The sequence below is a fragment of the Aotus nancymaae genome, unplaced genomic scaffold (assembly GCF_030222135.1).
Source record: "Aotus nancymaae isolate 86718 unplaced genomic scaffold, 86718_ANA_hifiasm-v0.15.2.pri h1tg000004l, whole genome shotgun sequence".
In the NCBI taxonomy this organism is placed as follows: domain Eukaryota; kingdom Metazoa; phylum Chordata; class Mammalia; order Primates; family Aotidae; genus Aotus; species Aotus nancymaae.
This window is the reverse complement of record NW_026988415.1, coordinates 41,001,704-41,024,473: the sequence shown is the minus strand read 5'-3', so window position 1 is coordinate 41,024,473 and position 22,770 is coordinate 41,001,704. Positions and strand designations below refer to the sequence as shown.

General features: G+C 34.3%; 1 protein-coding gene across 1 annotated transcript in view; it reads left to right on the top strand.

Moving 5' to 3' along the window:
- RADX (RPA1 related single stranded DNA binding protein, X-linked) overlaps positions 1 to 22,304 on the top strand; it is a 57,457-nt gene extending 35,153 nt beyond the window's left edge. Inside the window, exons 12-14 of the mRNA XM_012451668.2 lie at positions 6,371 to 6,661; positions 14,343 to 14,510; positions 21,000 to 22,304. Coding sequence (XP_012307091.1) covers positions 6,371 to 6,661; positions 14,343 to 14,510; positions 21,000 to 21,130 — 590 coding nt within the window. The 3' untranslated portion in view covers positions 21,131 to 22,304. The remainder of the gene's footprint in view (positions 1 to 6,370; positions 6,662 to 14,342; positions 14,511 to 20,999) is intronic.
- Positions 22,305 to 22,770: the final 466 nt, after the last annotated feature.

Genomic DNA, 22,770 nt, shown 5'->3' with positions numbered 1-22,770 from the left:
TGTATGTTCAGTGCCAAACCATTAGAATAAAGTGAAAATTGCAATAGAGCAAATCACACAAATTGTTTTTCAGTACATATAAAAGTTATGTTTACATTCTAATAAGTATGCAATATCATTGTGTCCAAAAATGTACATACCTTAATTTAAAAATATTGTATTGCTAATAAATGCTAACCATCATCTGAGCCTTCAGTGAGATGATAGTCTTTTTGCTCGTGGAGGGTCTTGTCTTATGTTGATGGCTGTGGCAGTTTCTTAAAATAAGAGAGCAATAAATTTTGCCACATCAGTTGACTTTTCCTTTCAGGAAAGACTTCTCTGTAGCATGTGATGCTGTTTGACAGCATTTTACCCACAGTAGAATTTCTTTCAAAATTGGGGTCACTCCTTTCAAACCTTGCCACTGCTTTACCTATTATAGTAAGTTTATGGAATGTTCTAAATCCTTTGTTTTCATTTTAACAATATTCATGACATCTTCACCAGGAATAGATTCAATCTCAAAAAACCACCTTTGTTCATCTGTAAGAAGCAACACTTCATCCATTCAAGTTTTATGATGAGATTGCAGCAATTCAGTAACATCTTCGGACTTCACTTCTAATTCTAGTTCTTTTCGCCATTTCCACCACTTCTGTAGTTCCTACACTAAAGTGTTGAACCCCTCAAAGTCATCCATGGGGGTTGTAATTAGTTTCTTCTAAACTCCTGTTAATGTTGATATTTCGACCTCCTTCCATAAATCGCAAATATTTTAAATGGCATCTAGAATGGTGAATGCTTTCCAGAAGATTCTCAAATTTCCAGGAGGTTTTCAGTTTTCGCTTTTGCCCAGGTCCATCAGAGGAATCACTATGGTAGCTATAGCCTTATGAAATGCACTTTTTAAGAATTAAGACTTGAAAGTCAGAATTGCTCCTTGATCCATGGGCTTCTGAGTGGTTGCTGTGTTTGCAGGCATGAAAACAACATTGAACTCCTTGTACCCCTCATCAGAGCCCCTGAGTGACCAGGCACGTTGTCAATGAGCAGTGATATTTTAAGGGGAATCTTTTTATCTGAGCAGTAGGTCTCAATACTGGGCTTAAAATATTCAGTAAATCATACTACAAACAGATGTGCTGTCAATAAGGCTTTGTTCCATTTCTAGAGCACAAGCAGAGTAGATTTAACATAATTCTTAAGGGCCCTGGGATTTTGGGAATAGTAAATGAGGACTGGTTTCAGCTTAAAGTCGTCAGCTGCATTAGGCCCTAAGCAGAGAGTCAGCCTGTCCTTTGAAGATTAAAAGCAAGGCATTGACTTTTCCTCCCTAACAATGACAGTCTTAGATGGCATCTTCTTCCAATAGAAAGCTATTTCATCTCCATGGAAAGTCTGTTGTTCAGTGTAGCCACATTCATCAGTTATCTCAGCTGGAATTTCTGGATAACTTGTTACAACTTCTACATCAGAACTTGCTGCTTCACCTTGCACTTTTGTATTATGGAGATAGCTTCTTTCTTAAACCTCATGAACCAATTTCTGCTAGCTTCCAACTTTTCTTCTGGGGTTTCCTCACTTCTCTTGGCCTTCATAGAATTGAAGAGAATTAGGGCCTTGCTAGGAATTAGACTTTGGCCTTAGGGAATATCATGGCTAGCATGATCTTCTATTCAGACCACCAGAATTTTCTCCAGATCAGCAATAAGCCTGTTTCACTTTGTTATCATTCATGTGTCACTAGAATAGCACTTTTACTTTTCTTCCAGAACTTTTTCTTTGCATTCACAACTTCACTAATTGTTTGGCTCAGAAGGTCTAGTTTTCAGGCTATTTTGGTTTTTGACATGACTTCCTCACTAAACTATTTCTAGCTTTTGATTTAAAATGAGAGATATGTGACTCTCCTTTGACTTGAACACTTAGCAGACGTTATAAGTTATTAATTGGCATAATTTGAATATTATTTTGTCTTAGGGAATATGAAGACTTGAGGGAAAGAGGATAGACAGGGGAATGGCCAGTAGTTGGGGCAGTTAGAACACATACAGTATTTATCAGTTATGTTTGCTATCTTATATGGGTGTGGTTTGTGGCACCTCAAGACAATTACAATAGTAGCATCAAACATCACTAATCACAAGTCACCATAATAGATATAATAATAATTAAAAAGTTTTAAATATTGTGATAATTACCAAAACATGACACAGAGACACAAAATGAACACATGCTGTTAGAAAAATGTCACCAATAGACTTGCTCAACACAGGGTTCCCACAAACCTTCAATTTGCAAAAAATACAGTATCTGTAAAGCACAATAAAGTGTAATAAAACAAGGTATGCCTGTATATTGAAATAAATAGTATAAACACCCCAATTAAAAAGTGGAGATTATCATATTGGATAAAAAAGTAAGACCCAACCATATACCATCTAAAAACCTCCCCATTTCTTAGACAAATATGCTGTAACTACCATTTGAGAATGATTTGGCAATACCTAATTTGTTGTGAATGTGTTGTACTCTGTGACCTAGCAATTCCATTTATGTCTTTGGCTACATAGGGAGATGTATTCCAAGATGTTTATTGGAAAATTATTTATAATAGAGAAAATTAAAAGCTAAATGTTAATTAACAGAGGATTATAAATACAGCATATTAATATACTGTGATACTATATTGCAGTTTTAATGAATGAATTAGATCTATATGTGTCAACATGGTCACCAATGTATTCCCAGATAGTTTCATGATAGCTTTGGCTTTTTCTAAGCTTGTAAATTCAAAAGTCATTCATTTTGTGAATATACAATCAATATGTTTGTGTGGTTTGTTTGTGCTTATATCTAGTAACCAGACACATTTGAAAAGTTAACAGTAACACAAGACATTACAGGTAGCCTCTGTCTTTCACGATTCTTTAAAAAGTCTGTTATTTACTTGCTACGAAACATACTGACTGGAATAACCTGTTATTTTTCAGCCTTGTAGATCTTGCATCAAAGTGGGATCAGTGGAGGCAAGAGGGAGAGGCAAAGAAAATAGCTTCTTTCCCTCCCCCATGCCTCCATACACCCCACCACTTTTCTTTTTTCTTTTTCTTTTTTTTTTTTTTTTTTGAGACAGAGTCTTGCTCTGTCACCCAGGCAAGAGTGCAATGGCGTGATCATGGCTCACTGCAGCCTCGGCCTCCCAGGCTCAAGGGATCCTCCCACCTCAGCTACTCAAGTAGATGGGACCATAGGCATGTGTCACAGTGCCTGTTTTTGTTTGTTTGTTTGTTTTTTGTTGTTGTTTTGTTTGTTTTTTGTAGAAATATGGTCTCCTTATGTTGCCTAAGCAGATCTTTAACTCTTGGCCTCAAGCAGTCCTCCTGCCTCAGGCTAGGATTACAGGTGTGAGCCTGCCTCTACCTTCCTACCACTCTTATCCACATAATGAAATGCTTGGAGTAGATTTTGTAAAAATAAAAAATAAATTTAAAAAAATCACCATGCCTATGTACATACATTTGAACTGCATCCTTTTTTAACTTACAACCCAAGTGTAAATATTCCTCATTAAAACATTGAACCAGTCTCACCAGAAATAAGAGTAAAACAGATCATTGAAATAATAGAGTGAAAATTATAATTGTAAAATATAAAAATATAATTTTGCTAAGTAATTAACCTATATTTAGCTATGCATTAGGATTAAAATATAACATGTTTCATGTAGTTATTTTATTAATATTCAAGAAAAAACTCTAGTTCCCAAACACTGGGGTCTGTTGCAGGGGTCAAGGGAGGGACAGTGTAGGGGCGTGGGGAGGTCGAGGAGGGATAACACAGGGAGAAATGCCAGATGCAGGTGACGAGGGGATGGAGGCAGCAAACCACATAGCCATGTATGTACCTATGTAACAATCCTGCATGATCTGCACATGTACCCCAGAACCTAAAGTACAATAAAAATAAATTAAAAATCAATTTAAAATTAAAAAAATTAAAAAAAAACTCTAGTTCATGATTTTCCATCTTCTTTTTAGAAAAACCTGAGCTCTAGATATATTTTGTATCTTTCCTATTTATTGCCTTTGATTTTTTGCTATTCATAATCAGTCACTGCCAATGTCTCCGGTATTGATTTCATATTCATTCTTATTAATTAATTATGAATATATAATTTGAGTAGGTAATTGTAGCCCCCAGTTACTAAAATAAAAATAATAAAGTGCTTTTATTTAGAGGAATTTTTCATATAAACATTATTTGTACCTTGGCGATTCTTAATATTAACACTCAAATAAGAAAATATGCATAGAAAATATCCTGGCTTCTTCCTAACAGATCAATCATGTAATTGTTTTCTATAAGGTAGATATAAGTACTTAATTTTTAAAAATTAGAATAACATCACTTTTTCTTTTGCATGGTGTATTCTAAAATAAGTCAAGCAGGAATGTTTAATATGGGTTAGATAATTGCAATAGCTACTAATTGTTTATGTACTTTTATTGGTTTGAGAGAGATTTATTTCTAGAAGATAAAAAAGATGAAGTCATTTCCCAATCATCAGTTTAGTCCTACTAACTCTTTTTCTCAGCTTTGATTTATTCCTTTTGATCTTTTCATGTGTGATTAAATTTTTTATCCCTTTTATTATCAATCATTATTATAGGAGGCTGTGTGTTCATCAACCGAATTTTTAGTTTAAAAAACTCTTTTGTAATATTGCAGTATTTTAAATTCCTGGTGAGTAAGAAGTATGTGTTCAACTTCTTCATCTTCCCTTACAACTCAAACTAATACTTTACTTTGTAATAAATTTTCAATAAGCCTCCAGCTAGGCTTAAGAAACCAAGCAAGTACTCTGGGAATATGTAATAAAGTCTGATAATCAGAAGTAGTATATTAGCCATACTGAAACCTTGCTATTGAAGCCACCTTCTGCCTCAGCAAGGTTTCTTATACTAGGATAAGAATACCATGGCAGAGGTAAGAAAGGAAGTCAGCAATGTTGGTAAACTCTGAAGCTGTCAGCCTATATCAGCTAGCAGAACTGTTGTTCCAAAATCAATTCTTTTCTGATTTTACTGTATTTCTGATTCTACCATGGTATATTATTTAATTAAAATATTACTTGTACCAAATTCTTTAACACAATGTCTGGCACATAATAGGTGCTCTGTAATTGTTGAATGGATGAACGAATGTCATAATGTGTATGCATATTAGTCTGTTCTCACACTGCTGTGAAGGACTGCCTGAGACTGGATAATTTATAAAGAAAAGAGGTTTAATTGGCTCACAGCTCCACATGGCTGGGGAGGCCTCAGGAAACCTACAGTTATGGCAGGCATGTCTTATATGACCCCAGGCAAGAGAGAGTGTGTGTATAGGAGGAAATGTCAAACACTTATAAAACCATCAGATCTCGTGAGAACTATCTAATTATCATGAAAATAGCCATGGGGGAACCACTCCTATGATCCAATAACCTCTAATTAGGTCTGTCCCTCAACACCTGGTGATTACAATTCAAGATGAGACTTGGATGGGGAAACAAAGCCTAACCACATCGATAAGGGATAAATTAAATTCTGCCTTAGAAACTAAATGTATTAGATTAATCATACATAAATGATAATTTGACTTGATAATAGAGAACAACAAAAATTGAGGGGATCTTTCATTTCAATTTAGTTCCCTTTCTGTTTTCCTTATATTATTTATATCTGAAAGGAGTGTCATATATAATAAATAAATGGCCCCTTTGTTTTTTGGGTTTTGTTTTGTTTTAACTTTTTTTTTTAATAGATAGGTCTCTCTACGTTAACTAGGCTGCTCTTGTACTCCTGGCTACAAGTGATCCTCCTACCTCAGTCTCCCTAAATGCTGAGATTATAGGCAAGAGCAACCGTGCCCAACCCCTAAATGGACCCTCTGAAGGAGAGAAGTATCAAAGAAAGAAACTGTATTTGCTCAGGTTACTTTTAGCAGAGATTGACAAAATTTTATTTTAGGCTCAAATTTCCACCAAGAGTGAGTGATCTCTAATCATAATTTTAATTTGTTGCTGAATATCTAAAGAACATAAATTTATTTAAGAGCACTTAGAACATTTAGAAAGAGTAGAAAGAAGATCTACAGTTCCAACAACAGAGAAAACAGTGTCACTTTAGTATTTTAGAGTAAAAGTTTATTTTGAAAGTGAATTTAATTTCTCACTTTAATAAGAATTTTCTTTCGTATATTCATTTTATATTTTGTAGGTGGTTGTTTGATTTTTAAAGTTACTTAAACTATTCCTCATTAATCTGTGTTGTTGTTTTTGCAGTGAATGACTTGATTAGTTTATAGATCAATTGTGTCTATCTCATTGTGTCTTTAACAGGTCGACCAAATACAAACCCCAATTTGCAGGGGAAAGCCAGAAAAACTATAAGTGATAGGTGGGAGAGTCAGCTGTGGAGGGAGAAAAAGTTTGGCTTAATAGATCACCTACACTACAGCCGTGTTTATCCGGAAAGTATTCCACGGAAATTTACATTTGAACACAGAAAGTTTCTTAGTCAGCAGTATAATTCCCAGCCTTCTAAATATATACCACCAGAAGGAAGGCCTCCAAAACTTGATGATTTTAAGAGTGCCCGAAGCCTTGGACATTTTGAAGTAACCATCCTAGGTAAGTCTTTTGAATACCACTAATTTAACATATTTGAAATTTACCTACTATTTTGCTTTAAAATTTTCAGCCCTTTCCACAAAAACATTAAGCCCAAGGGGAGTTCTTGTTTGGTTCAAACAAAAGGAATGGAACACTAATTATGGAATAAATGAATCTCTAATTGTGTGCTTCTAAACATTGGCAAGTCCTTGGAAAGTATCTGGGGAGAGAAGAATGGGAGAACTAAGGGAATATTCCACATTCCTATCTGACTACTTCTAAGGCAGCTTCTGTTCTCCCTTATCCACCACTTTCTTGCCTATATTCTCTGCTTCTTCATTCATCTGAACCACTAAAGGGTAAAGTGTAAGTAAAAGAGAAGAAAGGATACTAATCAAAAGAAGACACTACAAAAAAAAGGCCTGTTTAGCCCCTCAAGATAATAAAATAATCAAGTAACTAAGGTTGACTAGAAATAAGTTATTGAAAAGACTTCCCTTGTCTGATAGAGAAAATAAACTGATTTACCCAGGTTTTTCAAAACTTAGAGGTAGCTAAAGAAATTTAAAGAAGTCGAAACATTTTAAAACTTAGATTTTTGTTGTTGTTGTTGTTTCTGAAAGATGAAAAATTTACATGCACCAAGATTCAAAAATAAAATTTTAGCTAAAATGACTCTCAGAGTCAAGGAAACAATGCATTTGTGTTTCACAGGAAGATCTTAGTACTAGGTCTTATTACCTTAAAATGAAGGAATGAGGAAACAAATATTAGCAAATTAACTTAATGACTGAGCAATTTAGTTCATGGATTTTTGCATTTGTAGTACTGAACATCTTGGCCAGTTAGCTCAGTTGATGAGAGCGTGGTGCTAATATTTGTAGTCCTGGGATAAAATACCTTGACCTTTATCAAGATTTTCTTTTCCCTTTTATTCTCTCCCAACCCCTCTTCCCCTAACTCCTCACATATGAATATGTACAGACACGTGAGTATGTATGCAATCTGTGAAAAGTCTGAATTCCCACTGACTTCATTAGACAATCACAGACATAAGTTTCAAATGCTTTTTCACTAGACTGCATTACTTGTTCTCTTCAATTAGTTCATCAACTTTAGTTTTCTACCTAGGAAACAAAAATTATAGCAAAATTTCCCATCCATCGAAAAAAGTAATCATGGTTAATGGATATAAAAAATAGTTAGAAAGAATGCATAAGACCTACAATTTGTTAGCACAATAAAGTGACTATAGTCAATAATAATTTAATTGCACATTTTAAAATAACTAAAAGAGTATAATTGGATTGTAACTCAAAAGATAAATGCTTGAAGGGATGGATGGATACCCCATTTGCCCGGATGTGATTATTACATACTGCATGCCTATATCAAAATATCTCATGCACCCCATAAATATACACACCTATATACCCACAAAAATTACAAATTAAAAAAAAGATAACCATGGAAATGATGAGTTCATCTAGAAACAAAAAACTTGAATATTTTTCTTACTTTTAACATGTTACTGCTCTATGAAAATAGCTTGACTAATACTTCTCAGCTATATTACATGTAATTATAAACTTGTGTAGCTTTGGCTATGAATCAGCTAATAGCAGGAATCAAATGTGAAGAAGGAAATTTCATCATTCTACAACTAGCTTTAATCCATGTTAGATGGATACTGTTTTTATATAAATTTTATATCCTACATTTTTCCAAGGATGGTTTACATAGTTAAATGACGGTGGAAAATAAGGCATTTATGAATGAAACAAAACAGAACATTTTAAAGGAAGCACAAAAGCTAGGTATTACTAGATATTAGCAAATAACGAAATTTCTACCATTGGCAATAATTTTCTCTGTGCTTTCTGACAGGAAGGCAGAAGGGGTTTTTTCAGTTGTTATTGTTTTTTTTTCTTTTTTCCCGATGAAATATTTAACTTTAGAGCCAAAAGAAACTTGGATATCTTCTGGTCTTACCCTTGGCTAGGTAAAAGCCAGGCCATGATTAGAAATCAGATCTCCTTAGTCTCTAAACGTATCATCTGTTGCAGAGAAAACAATTATATATAGGAACTCTGCTATTTTTTCTCTCAAACAAAATTCAAGTCTGAATTAACTGTATGAAATTATTGTGTAAGTAGCACAGGATAACAAATGGGTTATCTTAAACTGTAGTTTTTTTGAAAGTGTGTAAATGCTCTTCAGATAGTTGCTTCATGCATCAACCATTTAACATACCTAATCAGTATAATCATTAGTCATATCTTAATAAAGCATTTCCATAAAGGAATATATTTTCACTTTATTATTATATAATCCAAGTACTTCACTCTCTAATAGTTTAACTTAATATAGGGATAAAACCTAGACAGTTGGGATAAATGGTACTGAATCCAGTGATTCTCAAACAATCTTCGTAGGAGGGGGTAGCTTATCAAAGTCATCTACAAGAGGCCTACTCATACGTCTTAGGATTCTGATACATACAAGAGAAGCAGCCTTATTGCCACAGAGAGAATGCCCCTGCCAAGAACACATCCTGTCCATCAGGTATAAAGGAGTAGATTAAAGGTTGAAAACTACTATGCTTTAAGTAGTACTTGAAGTATAGACATTATATACTTCATGTACTATCTATATTCATGTCTTCAGTCATTCAAGTACTATCTACATCTATACTTCAAGTACTATTTAGAATGAGAGCTGAATATCAGATGTGAAAGTGCTGAATTTGTCATATATTTTAGGATCCTAGTATGAACCCAAGTTGTATTATAAAACCAGACAAATGGTTTATATATATTTTAAGCATGGACATGAGCAATAAACTCAGAAGAGAGGAATAAATCTCTTTTTTTTTTTTATTGCATTTTAGGTTTTGGGGTACATGTGAAAAACTTGCAAGGTTGTTGCATAGGTACATATGTGGCAGTGTGATTTGCTGCCTTCCTCCTCTTCACCTACATCTGGCATTTCTCCCCATGCTATCCCTCCCCAACTCCCCACCCCCCTCTATCCCCCCCTCTTCCCACCAACAGACCCCAGTGTATAGTGCTCCCCTCCCTGTGTCCATGTGTTCTCATTGTTCAACACCCACCTATGAGTGAGAACATGTGGTGTTTGATTTTCTGTTCTTGTGTCAGTTTGCTGAGAATGATGGTTTCCAGGTTCATCCATGTCCCTACAAAGGACGCGAACTCATCGTTTTTGATGGCTGCATAATATTCCATGGTGTATATGTGCCACATTTTTCCTGTCCAGTCTATCATCGATGGGCATTTGGGTTGGTTCCAGGTCTTTGCTATTGTAAACTGTGCTGCAATGAACATTCGTGTGCATGTGTCCTTATAGTAGAACGATTTATAATCCTTTGGCTATATACCCAGTAATGGGATTGCTGGGTCAAATGGAATTTCTATTTCTAGGTCCTTGAGGAATCGCCACACTGTTTTCCACAATGGTTAAACTAATTTACACTCCCACCAACAGTGTAAAAGTGTTCCTATTTCTCCACATCCTCTCCAGCATCTGTTGTCTCCAGATTTTTTAATGATCGCCATTCTAACTGGCGTGAGATGGTATCTCAACGTAGTTTTGATTTGCATTTCCCTATGAAAAAATGCTCATCATCACTGGTCATTAGGAATAAATCTCTTATTACTGTGCTATTTGTTAAAAGGTAGAATCCTAAAACTGAAGGATGAATTTAAGTATGTCTTATACAAGGCAGAACACTTGGTCAGTAAAGGGCCAAGTAGTAATGTTTGAGGCTTTACAGACCATACAATTTCTCTTGCAACTACTCAGCTCTGCTGTTTAGTGTGAAAGCAGCCATTGACAATATGTAAATGAATGTTCATGGCTACTTGAAAAATGCTTTATATACACTAAAATTTAAATTTCATGTTTTTATGTATCATAAAATATTCTTTTGTTTTTTTAACTATTTAAAAGAGTGAACAACGCCACAATAAACATACGTGTGCATGTGTCTTTATAATAGAATGATTTATAATCTTTTGGATATATGCCCAGTAATGGGATTGCTAGGTTATGGGCGAAACTGGAAACCGTCATTCTCAGCAAACTGACGCAAGAACAGAAAACCAAACACCGCATGTTCTCAATCATAAGTGGGTGTTGAACAATGAGAACACACGGGCACAGGGAGGGGAACATCACGCACCAGGGCCTGGGGGGTGGGAGGCTAGGGGAGGGATAGCAGGGTGTGGGGGGATTGGTACCATGGCAATGTCAGAAGCCTATCCTAGAAGCACTGGTTTTTGTCTTTAAATTCTTGCTGTGCCATCTCACTTGCCTCAAATCAATAGATAGTAACCATTAAAACCTCAGTCCATTGCCTACCATGTAAGGTCACACACTTTAAATAGAATATATTGAGATGAAGTAATGCTAGATTTTCAGTGCCCTTAGCCCAAGTACAAAATGTAAAATCTGTTGGTCAGTCTTTCCCAATTTTAAGAATTATTTCTAACCTTAAATATAAGAACACACGTTTCAAAAGTTTTAATTGAGCTTACAAATGTTATAGCATATCATTGGCTCTACTAACACTAATTTAGTTACCCATGAAATCCGATAGGTCAATCGAAGATTAAAAGTCATCTCCTCAATTTTCATTTGACTTATTTAATTACGAACATAATCCAGCCAGCCTTTCCAAGTCTCTGAAGGCTACCTATTTGTCTTTTAGAAGTCAAAAGATACAAACCCTAATAATAGCATTAATTGGTGAGGGAACCAACATTGAGGGAACCCAGTGCTACTCAACTAATCTTTCAAATAGGCTTTCAGCAAGGAAGGTGGCACACCCCAGAGGTACAAATAATTGATTCTGAGCCCATAGGCTAATACCAAGAAGGGAAGAAATTGGTACTGGTATTGGCCTGCTTGGCTGCTTTAATAAAAGAAAATATAAAGATGAGTAAAGCCTTATTATTTCAGTGTAACTATAGCATATTAAATTAATTTGATGTCACAATTAATGCTATTAAAATTTGAAATTATCTTTTAAATGCACTTTACAGTAAAGGAAAAGAAAAAACCGTATGACTATTTTTTTCAAAAAATATTTTGACAAACAAAATCTAGAAAAGTTTATTTTAACAACTCTCCTTACATCATAGCCATTTTTATTGGAGTTTGTACAGGATATTTGTGTTCATTTATTGGTAACAGGAATATGGATGAATTTATATTTGAATACTCTTCCACAAATGTCTTAAACTCTAGTATTGAAAAAATATAGATAAAATGCACAAATGTATATTTATTTACTCAATTTAAGAAATATTTACTGGGCATCTACTGTGTGCCTAGCACTGTTCTAAGTGCTAAAGTCACATTAGTGAACACAACAGATAAAAACCTTGCTCTATGAGAGCTTGTAGTACAGTGAGATGGTGACAAGTGCTAAGAAAAACAGAAGCTGGGAGTGTAGTAGGAAAGGGTTAAATTTTAAATAGCAGACTCTCCTGGAGAAAGGAACATTTCAGAAACCTGGTGGAGATGTAGTTAGCTGGGGAAAAACCATTCTAGGCACAGAAGCAGCAAGCAAAAGCCCTGAGGCCTATTGATTTATACGTTTGTACTTTGAACTCTAGTGGTTTTTGTATTTGTTTGTTTGTTTGTTTGTTTTTGAGATAGGGTATCACTCTGTTGCCCAGGCTGGAGTGCAGTGGTACAATCTCGGCTTACTGCAACCTCTGCCTCCCGGGCTCAAGCAATTCTCCAAACTCCTGGACTCAAGCAATCTGCCTACCTCAGCCTCCCAAAGTGCTGGAATGATAGGCAATAGCCACTGCGCCCAACCAGAACTCTAGTTTGAATCAAACAGCTCAATAAAAAATTCACTGATAATGCTAAAGTTCAACTCCCAATATTTTATAATTTAGAAAGCAACTATAAATAATATCAATGACACACTAATATGTCAACCTTCGTGAAAATATCATGATTTCCAAATTCTGATAGTTTCTCGGTTTCATCCTTCCTTTTTTGTTTGCAAGTTGGAATGGCCAATGGTACATTTAATGCAGTGTTTTCTTTTTATTTAAAAAAAATAGGCTGGACGCGGTGGCTCATACCTGTACTCCCAGCACTGTGGGAAGCAGAGGTGGGCAGATCACAAGATCAGGAGATCGAGTCCATCCTGGCTAATATGGTAAAACCCCATCTCTACTAAAAATACAAAAAAAAAATTAGCTGGGCGTGGTGGCATGCGCCTGTAGTCCCAGCTACTTGGGAAGCTGAGGCAGGAAATCATTTGAACCCGGGAGGTGGAGGTTGCAGCGAGCTGAGATCACATGGCTGCACTCCAGCTGGGGCGACAGAGCAAGACTTCGTCTCAAATAAATAAATAAATAAATAAATAAAATTAATGATATATATCTGAGTTAAATTTAGTCTTAGAATCAAGGATATAAGATACCAGCATGTATACATTTACATGAGTCTTGCAGCATTGCTAGTTGTGGGGTGGCTATGCTTCTTATAATACTGAATTAGAATTCTTGGATAATTCTAAATAATATGATTATTCTAGTTTATGGCTACCAAATTTTAGCAATCCTTAGAAAGCTCTAAATGGCCCTTATCTATATGCTAAGTTAAATATATGAGATTCAATATCATTTCCACATAAAAAGCAAAGAAGTTGCATTTCTGAATTGGTTTGCAGTTTAATGAGAAGGATTTGCTTATTGATCATTGGCCTGTACTCAGTACTTAAGAATCACTGTAAGAGATGAATCAGAGAAATATTAAGGTCATAGACTCTAGATGACTGAATATCTGGAAAAGACTGAAAAGGAGGAGTTAAAGGTAACTCTCAGGTTTCTGGTTTGGGTAACTAGATGGAATTCATAGTTTTAAAGCTGTACTCTGTGTGTTTGTTTACCCTTACTCCAATCAAGATGGTCTATTTAGTCTGATCTATACCTTTGGCTTGTGCTATTCCCTGCCATGCGTGAAATGCTCTCCTCTCTGTTTATTTAAATGATACTCATCCTTTAGTACATAGCTAGAACCCTTTTCTTCTTCTAGGAAATCTTTTTTATCTATCCTAACTGACATTAACCCATATAAAAAGATGACAGTCAAAGGTCAGGATTCCCCCTTAGCCCTTAGTTGTTCCCCCTTAGCCCTTTTTCTACCACAACCTTTTGTGACCCTAATGGTGAGTGTGTGAACCTTGTCTTTTATATTTGAGGACAGATGGGACCTAGTTACTAAGTCATCCCTGACCTTGCTTTAGTCAGATATCCTTGAGTCCAAATGACAATAAGGGAACCAACAGTCATCTCCAAATTGCCCTGCCCCAGAATAGCACCAGTCCTAAATGACCAAGGAAACACTCTACATGTCTTCATTTATATGACCATGCTATCCCATGTATAGTAAGATTCCAATCTTCCATCGGTAGAGGAAAACTTTTGAACTGTTATGTCCTGCAGTGGTGAAAGGTTGCACTAAAGTGTCTACTCTTTCAACCAATGCCATGTTTTCATAAATTGTAATGCTAAGAGTTTAGTCTACAGTTTTCACAGTTTTTTTTCAGATCTGAAGCTATTTGGAACATGTTGGGATCAAACCAACATATTTGGCATCAGCACCACATGCTAACCTACTGAACTTTTAATAATGTATGAATTTTCTTTAACAGGTCTGAACCATGAGATAGCAATCGATGTTGCATTCCTACCCATGTATTGTCCAGAAGATATTCGAACATCTCAAATAGACACACTATTGACTTCCATGAATTACAGCTGTGCATATCCACGGGATGCAAATGCCAATGACCGATTGCCAGGTCCAAGAGCAGTTGCAGGTAAAACAATCTCAGTGTTCTTTTCACTCAGAAAAAAAAATTAATTATAAACAGCCCTAACCTTAAGATTTTATTATGTAAACAGTTCTAGCCTTAACATTTAATGTAGTTTTAATTAAAGGGTTATTTGGCAAATGTTCCCCAAGACTTACAAATGAGAATATGTATTTTAAATAAATTGAATAGCTGTTTCTACTCTAGGCAGGCATTAAGAATATTATAATATAATTCCAAGTATAATTATTTCATCAGACGTTAAGTGGTATGCACATGGAGCAGTACAAATTCTACTCTTTTTTTCCTTTTTCTCAGGCAACACAATTTGTCATTTTGCCTTGTAATTGCCTGAAATTATAATACCTCCATAGTATAGTAGAGTAAAATTGTTTTCTCTTATGAATGTTTAATTATTCCGGTGCTATGCAATAAATTCCTTGAGAACTGCTAGGAGCATATGTATTCCCAATAGTGAAACTCTTCAACCAGCTAATTGTTCAGGTTACTGCATAATACACTGAAATCTAAATTGTTTCTATGTACCTATAAAATTATCTGTCCAATTATAATTACCCCATTCACTTTTTTTTGTTGTTATTTCTAATTCCTAAGCATGTGGTAAAGTTTCTAGCAGTTTTCATTGAGCTTATCAGGATATTACATTTAAAATAGCTTTTAAGAAAGGCCTTATTATCTTAGAATTTAGTGGCAGGTCTTTCTAAGCTGATGAAACTCTTGAGTGTATGCTGTTTTTGAATAAGTCTTATGAGCTGTGTCTGATGATAAAGTAATTTTTGGCAGTAATAGTTGCTGCAAATTGAACTGGAGTATCTAATTTTATAAAAGATGATTTTTTTATTTTTCCCACAGTCCATTTTAGAGATGATGCGTTAGTTGACCTGCGGTATTACTTTCTACATTGGAGTTCCTTAGACTTTCAGTAATTTCACATTTCTTAATTAGTGCCCTAACATGCAGCTTGAATATATGTGCACTCATGTATGCTCATGTTTCATATAATATCCACTTATGTCACATGTCTTCTGCTATATGTCTATAATACTATTGATATAAAATACCAGTTCAGCATTCTCAGCTAATTGCTTGCTGCTAGTGCCAGTATTCTTCCAGTAGTCACTAACATGGTTGTATGAAAAATACCTGGAACCCTTCTGCCAACGCAGGTAATATTTGATATGTGAAGGACAAAAATCACCAGGGAAGAACAATTATTTGGTAATCACAAACAAAGTCGTTCATTTTGAGAGGAATACCATGATTTTTGTGATATGGCATTAATAATAATAATACTATGTATAATATAATAATAATAATAATGTCCATTTAATTCTGTACCAAGCACTGTGCCTAGGCGTTTTATGTAAGTTATAACTAATGCTAACAAGAACCTCACAAGGTAAGCCTTACTATCCCCTATTTATAGATAACTAGACTGAAAATCAGAGAGATTCACTAGCACCAGTAACAAAGTTATATTTTGAAACCTGATCTGATTCCAAACTTTTTCTTGCCTTTCATGATTCTAAACTGAAAGATAAAAATAGTTACAAAATGATGTAATGCATTGGCTCATGGCATAATGCTAGTGTCATCTTTCAAACATTCTTTGTAAAGTAGTTTCTTTTTATTACAAAAGCCATACATATTAATAATTTAAAAATTCAAATAGTACAGAAAGATACTAGGTATAAATGAAAGCTCCCCTCCTTGCCTTCCCAGTCCAGCTCTTTCCACCAACCCACTCACCTATTCTCAGGAGATAACCAGTATTATTTGAACCCTTTAAGAAATGATTTTTGCAAATGAAAGTATATATTCTATTGCTCTCTCTCTCAAATAATTAAGTAAAACTAGAATTAGTAAACATATGAATTCTATATCCAGCTTTTTCCCTTTGACAGTATATCTTTCACATATTTCATATTAGTATGCTACTAATATGAAGAAAGCTACTTCGTTCTTTTTAATAACTACAAAGTATTCCATTGTGTGGATGTGCCAAAATTTATTTAACAAGTCTCCTACTGGTAGACATTTAGGTTGTTTCCAAATGTTTTTCTATTAACAAACAGTACTGCATGAATATATGTGTGTGTCAATAAAATCTTTACACTTGTTTCACTTAAGATAATGACCTCCAGTTCCACCCTTGTTGCTGGAAAATACATAATTTCATTCTTTTTATGGCTAAATAGTATTCCACAGGGCATACTTATATAAGAGATATGTAACTTTGGTAGATATTGTGAAATGGTTCTCCAAAATAGTTATACTAATTTTCACTTGAACCAAAAGCAAGAGTGCCACTTCACTCATGCCCTTGTAAAAACTAGATATTGTTGGTCTTGCTAATCTATGACAGATAGATAGGCAAAAATAACATATTATTAATTTGATTTGCATTTATCAATTATTTCTGAGCTTTAAAATCTTAATATGTTTATTTTCCATTTATATTTTTTTCTTTCTATAAGCTTTCTATGCTTGTCTTACCTTTCATTTGTCTCTATTCTTTCTTAATAATTGGTAAGTTCTCTCTGCATATTAAAGAAATTAACCTTTTATCATGTGTTACAAACACTTTTACCCAGTTTGACATTGTTTCAATGGGACATTTGTTTTGGTTGTTTTATTTGTATGTACTAAAATACATTAGATTTTTTTATCTTGTGGCTGCTGGTTTTATGTCATCTTCAGAAATCACTCTGGTCAATAATACATTTTTTAAATTCCTGTCTTCTTCCAGTACTTTTAGAGCTTCACCTATACATACTGATACATTTTTATTGTGATAAAACATATATATTAAAATTTACTATTTTAATCATTTTTATATGTACTACTCAATGACACTAAGTACATTTACAATGTTGTGCAATCATCATCACTATTCATTTCCAAAATATTTTTATCATCTCAAAGAGAAACTCTGCACCCATTAAACATTAACTCCCCATTCTCCCCTCTTTCCAGCCCTGGGTAACAGCTATTCCACTTTCTGTCTCTAGGAATTTGCCTATTTTTCATTCCTTTTTATAGGTCTGGCTGAGTAATATTCCACTGTATGTGTATACCACATTTTAATTTTTTGTGCATACATTTGCCTTTTCTTTTAATTTTTATTTCTATAAATTTATGGGCTACAAGTGCAATTTTGTTGACATGCATAGATTGCATAGTGGTCAAGTCGGGACTTTAAGATATCCATTACCTGAATAACATACATTGTACCCATAAAGTAATTTCTCATCATCCACTCCCTTCCCACCTCTCACCTTTCAGTCTCCACTGTTTATCATTCCACTCTCTACATCCATGTTGACACATTTTTTAGCACCCACTTATGAGTGAGAACATGAGATATTTGATTTTCTGTGTCTGGCTGGATTCATTTAAGATAATGACCTCCAGTTCCACCCATGTTGCTGGAAAAGACATAATTTCATTCATTTTATGGCTAAATAGTATTCCATAGGGCATATATACCACATTTTCTCTATGCATTTGTCTGTTGATGGACATGTAGGTAGATTCCGTATCTTTGATATTGTGAATAGTGCTTCAGTAAACATATGAGGGTAGGTATCTTTTTGACAAATTGATTTATTTAATTTTTAATTTTTTGGTTAAATAGTAAGTATATATATTTATGGGATACATGAGATGCTTTGATACAGACACACAATACATAACAATTACATCAGGCTAAAACGAGTATCCATGCACTCAAGCATATTTCTTTTGTATTACAAACCACCTAGTTGTAGTCTTTTAGTTATTTTTAAATGTACAATTAAATTGTTATTGACTTTAGTCACCCTGTTGTTCTATCAAATAGTAGGGCTTATCCATTCTTTGTAACTATTTTTTTGTGTCCGTTAACCATCCCAACGTCCTCCCCACCCCACCCCTGCTACCCTTCACAACCTCTAGTAACCACCCTTCTACTCTTTATGTCAAGTGAGTCACTTATTTTGATTATTAGGTCTCACAAATAAGTGAACATATGTGTTGTTTGTCTTTCTATACCTGGCTTATTTCACTTAGCATAATGATCTCCAGTTAATCGTGTTGTTGCAAATGACTGGATCTCATCTTTTATGACTGAATAGTACTCCACTGAGGATATGTACCATATTTTCTTTATCTATTCATCTGTTGATGGACACAGGTTATTTCCAAATTTTGGCTGTTGTGAACAGTGCTGCAGCAAACATGGGAATGCAGATATCTCTTTGTTTTACGGATTTTCTTTCTTTTAGGTATATACCTAGCAGGGGCATTGCTGGATCCTATCGTAGTTCTATTTTTAGTTTTTTGAGGAACTTCCAGATTGTTCTCTGTAGTGGTCATACTAATTTACATTTCCACCAACACGAGGGTTCCCTTTAGCCCCATACTTGCCAACATTTTTTATTGCCTCTCTTTTGGATTTAAGCCACTTTAACTGGGGTGAGATGATATCTCATTGAAGAGTTCATTTGCATTTCTCTGATGTTCAGTGATGTTAACCACATCTTCATATGCCTGTTTGCCATTTGTATGTCTTCTTTTGAGAAATGTCTATTTAAATCTTTTGCCCATTTTTTAATTGGATGATTAGGTTTATTCACATACAGTTCTTTGAGCTCCTTATATATTCTGGTTATTAATTCTTGGTCAGATGGGTAGTTTTGAAATATTTACTCCATTCTATAGGTTGTCTCTTCATTTTGTTGATTGTTTCCTTCACTGTGCAGAAGCTTTTTAACTTGATGTGATCCCATTTGTCCATTTTTGCTTTGGTTGCCTGTGCTTGTGGGGTATTACACAAGAAATCTTTGCCCAGACCAATGTCACGGAGATTTTCTGCAACATTTTCTTGTAGTAGTTTCGTAGCCCAATGTGTTAGATTTAAGTCTTTAATCCATTTTGAGTTGATTTTTGTATATGGCAAGAGATAGGGGTCTTGTTTCATTCTTCTGCATATGGATATCCAGTTTTCCCAGTACCATTTATTGAAGAGACCCTCTTTACCCCAGTGTATGTTCTTGGCACCTTTGCTGAAAATAAGTCCACTATAGGTGTGTGAATTTGTTTCTGGGTTCTCTATTCTGTTCCATTGGTCTTTGTGTCTGTTTCAATGCTAGTACCATGCTGTTTTGGTTACTATAACTCTAGCATAATTTGAAGTCAGGTAAAATGATTCCTCCAGTTGTGTTCTTTTTGGTTAGGATAGCTTGGCTATTCTGGGTCTTTTGTGGTCCATATAAATTTTAGGATTTGGTTTTCTATTTCCCTAAAGAATGTCATTGGTATTTTGATAGGATTACATTGAATCTCTAGATTGCTTATGATAGTATAGGCATTTTAACAACATTAATTCTTTCAATCCATGAACATGGAATGCATATCCATTTTGTGGGGGGTGTCCTCTCCAATTTCTTTCATGGTATAGAGATCTTTTACTTATTTGGTTAATTTCTAGGTGTTTATTTTTATGTGTGTCTATTGTAAATAGGGTTACTTTTTAATTTTTTTTTCAGATTGTTCACTTTTGGCATATAGAAGTGCTACTGATTTGTGTATGTTAATTTTGTATCCTGCTACTTTACTTAGTTTGTTTATTCATTCTAATAGTTCTCTGGTGGAGTGTTTAGGTTTTTCCAAATATAAGATCATATCATCTGCAAACAAGGATAATTCGACTTCTTCCTTTCCAGTTTGGACACCCTTTATTTCTTTCTGTCCAATTGCTCTAGGTAGGATTTCCAGTACTATGTTGAGTGACATTAGTGAAAGTGGGCATCCTTATCTTGTTCCAGATCTTAGAGGAAAGGCTTTCACTTTTTCCCCATTTAATATCATACTTGCTATGGGTCTGTTATATATGACTTTTATTACATTGGGGTGTGTTTCTTCTATCCCAGTTTTTTAAGGGTTTTTATCATGAAAGGATGTTGAATTTTATCAAATGCTTTTTCAGCATAGCATCAATTGAAATGTTCATATGGTTTTTGTCCTTCATTCTGTTGATATGAAGTACCACATTGATAGATTTATGTATGTTATTCTGTCCTTTCATCCTTGGGATAAAACATTGATAATTGAATTTCAAAATAGAAAACTTTATCTTCGCACTTCTTTGAAGTGTGCCAATAAGCTATTTATTTGGAATCTTCTAAATGACCTTGATGATATGTAGATTTATTTTGCTCCACCAAGAACAAAACAAAAATCCAAAACTAAATATGGCTTTCAAATACTAGTTCATGCCTTGACATTGTTAGTATATCTGTTTGATGTGTTCACCTTTATATGCAGAAGTTGCTGTGTAATTTTGGTAAATGCATGTAATAAATTGGAAGGAAGAGGGAGAGGATGAGGCACAGCATTAATATTTTAAGAAAAAATTTATCAGCTTATGTGATACTAAAGTCGAGTAAATATTTAACTATTTTACAGTAATTACCATCTGCTTTTTACTTTTAGGTGATATTATAAAAGCAGTAACTGAACTGGATAGAGTGCATATCGTCGGTATCTTGGACATCTGTAATTTGGGAAATAATAATGTGGAAGTCTATTTGCACAAAATTTATAGTCCAGAGAATACTTCTTAAAAGTTAGCAAATGAAATGATTACAAATTACAAGAGGGCACTGCTTTAAATATATTCTGTCATTTTGCTGGTAATTTCAGTAAGTGCTTTCAGCAAGAATATTACATGAGCTCTAAAGTTATTAAGCAGTTTCATGTTCGTCTTGTATTTGGGGTGCTAAGACACTTCATTTTCGATTCATTATTGAGAAAGGTCATCAAAATAAGTTTGTGTATAAGGAAATTTACCTTACTTATCTTACTAATATTACTATGATCTTGACTTGTAATAATTTATGCTCACTGTTCCATTTGTGAAGTGTACTTTCATTCTAAAGCCTCAGTACAAGCCATCCTAACTTACAAGAGTAACTTTTCATGGAGATTTAACATCCTTCCCATTTTATTCACATATAATGGGAAATTCTGAATTGCTAGTTTGAAGACTATTCTAAAGTGGTCAACCTGCACTTCTCACAACTAAGGTAGTTTGTATCATTTTCAAAAGTACATATTATTAGGGTTTATTTGCCCCTGGTCTTTGGTTTGCCCAGCTGCAAAATGAGCGTGCCAAATTAAATTGTCTTAAGGATTTTCCACTTCATTTTGTGACTTTGTGTGGTTCGAATTTCTCAGTATTTTAACCAGCGTGTTGATGTTAAAGCCAAAGGCTGCAATATGCCTGTATTCTTGCTGTATTCATTTGTAGTTTCAGTATTTGTAATGTGAGTTTAAATAGTGAAATTTTATCTCATATTAACATTTCAAATGCTCATATTGAAAGTGGAAGATAGTAAATATGGGAATTGATTTTATTCTGGTTGTCTATTATACTTCATTTTAAAGGTAAATGGCCACTCTGCATTTGCAAGGCCCTGTGGTTGACATTTGTGTGGTTTGTTAGATGAGACAAAATGACCATCATATGAGTTTCTAGATTATTCTGTATCAAAATAAATCTGATTCCAGTTAAGCTATCAAATTCTGGAATTTTCCTGTAGCCCTATAGTTTTGTGACTTCATTTGCTATACACTTTAAATGTGTTGGGCAGCATATGAACCTAAAGATATACTGAAGTTTATTCATGAATGTGTTCAGTCTTTTTCTCTTTATAATTGTGTGTAAATGTTAAATAAAATAGTGGATTCTTCTCGTGTTAAAATGTTAAGTGAATTATTAAATAAGTTAAAATACAACAACTTTTTGGTCTCCTGTCTCATTTTGAATGCATTTGATATGTTTCCTTCATGTTTTTGGCCTAAATATATACTTACTAATGAGCCAAGATGCTTCTTCCATATGGGTTTAAAGACTGTTGTCAAAACAAATCTGAAATATATTAGCTTTTTGAAAAATTATATGCACATTTTCAGTGAAAATCAAGCAATATCCTTAAAATAACGCAAGTGCCTCTGATGTTATTCTAAGGTTATTATATCTGGCTTCTAGTAGCTTGAGATCTAGAAGTTGCCCCTAACAAGGTTTTAATATCTATTTTGTAGATGGGGAACTGAAAAAGAAAAAGACTACATTACTTATGTAAATTAGTAAAAACAAGTTAATGGTAAGGTCAAGCTTATATTTCAAAGTCTATTTCTTTAAACTCTAATTCGAGCACAAAGTAAAATGAGGCTGGGCATGATGGCTCACATCTGTAATCCC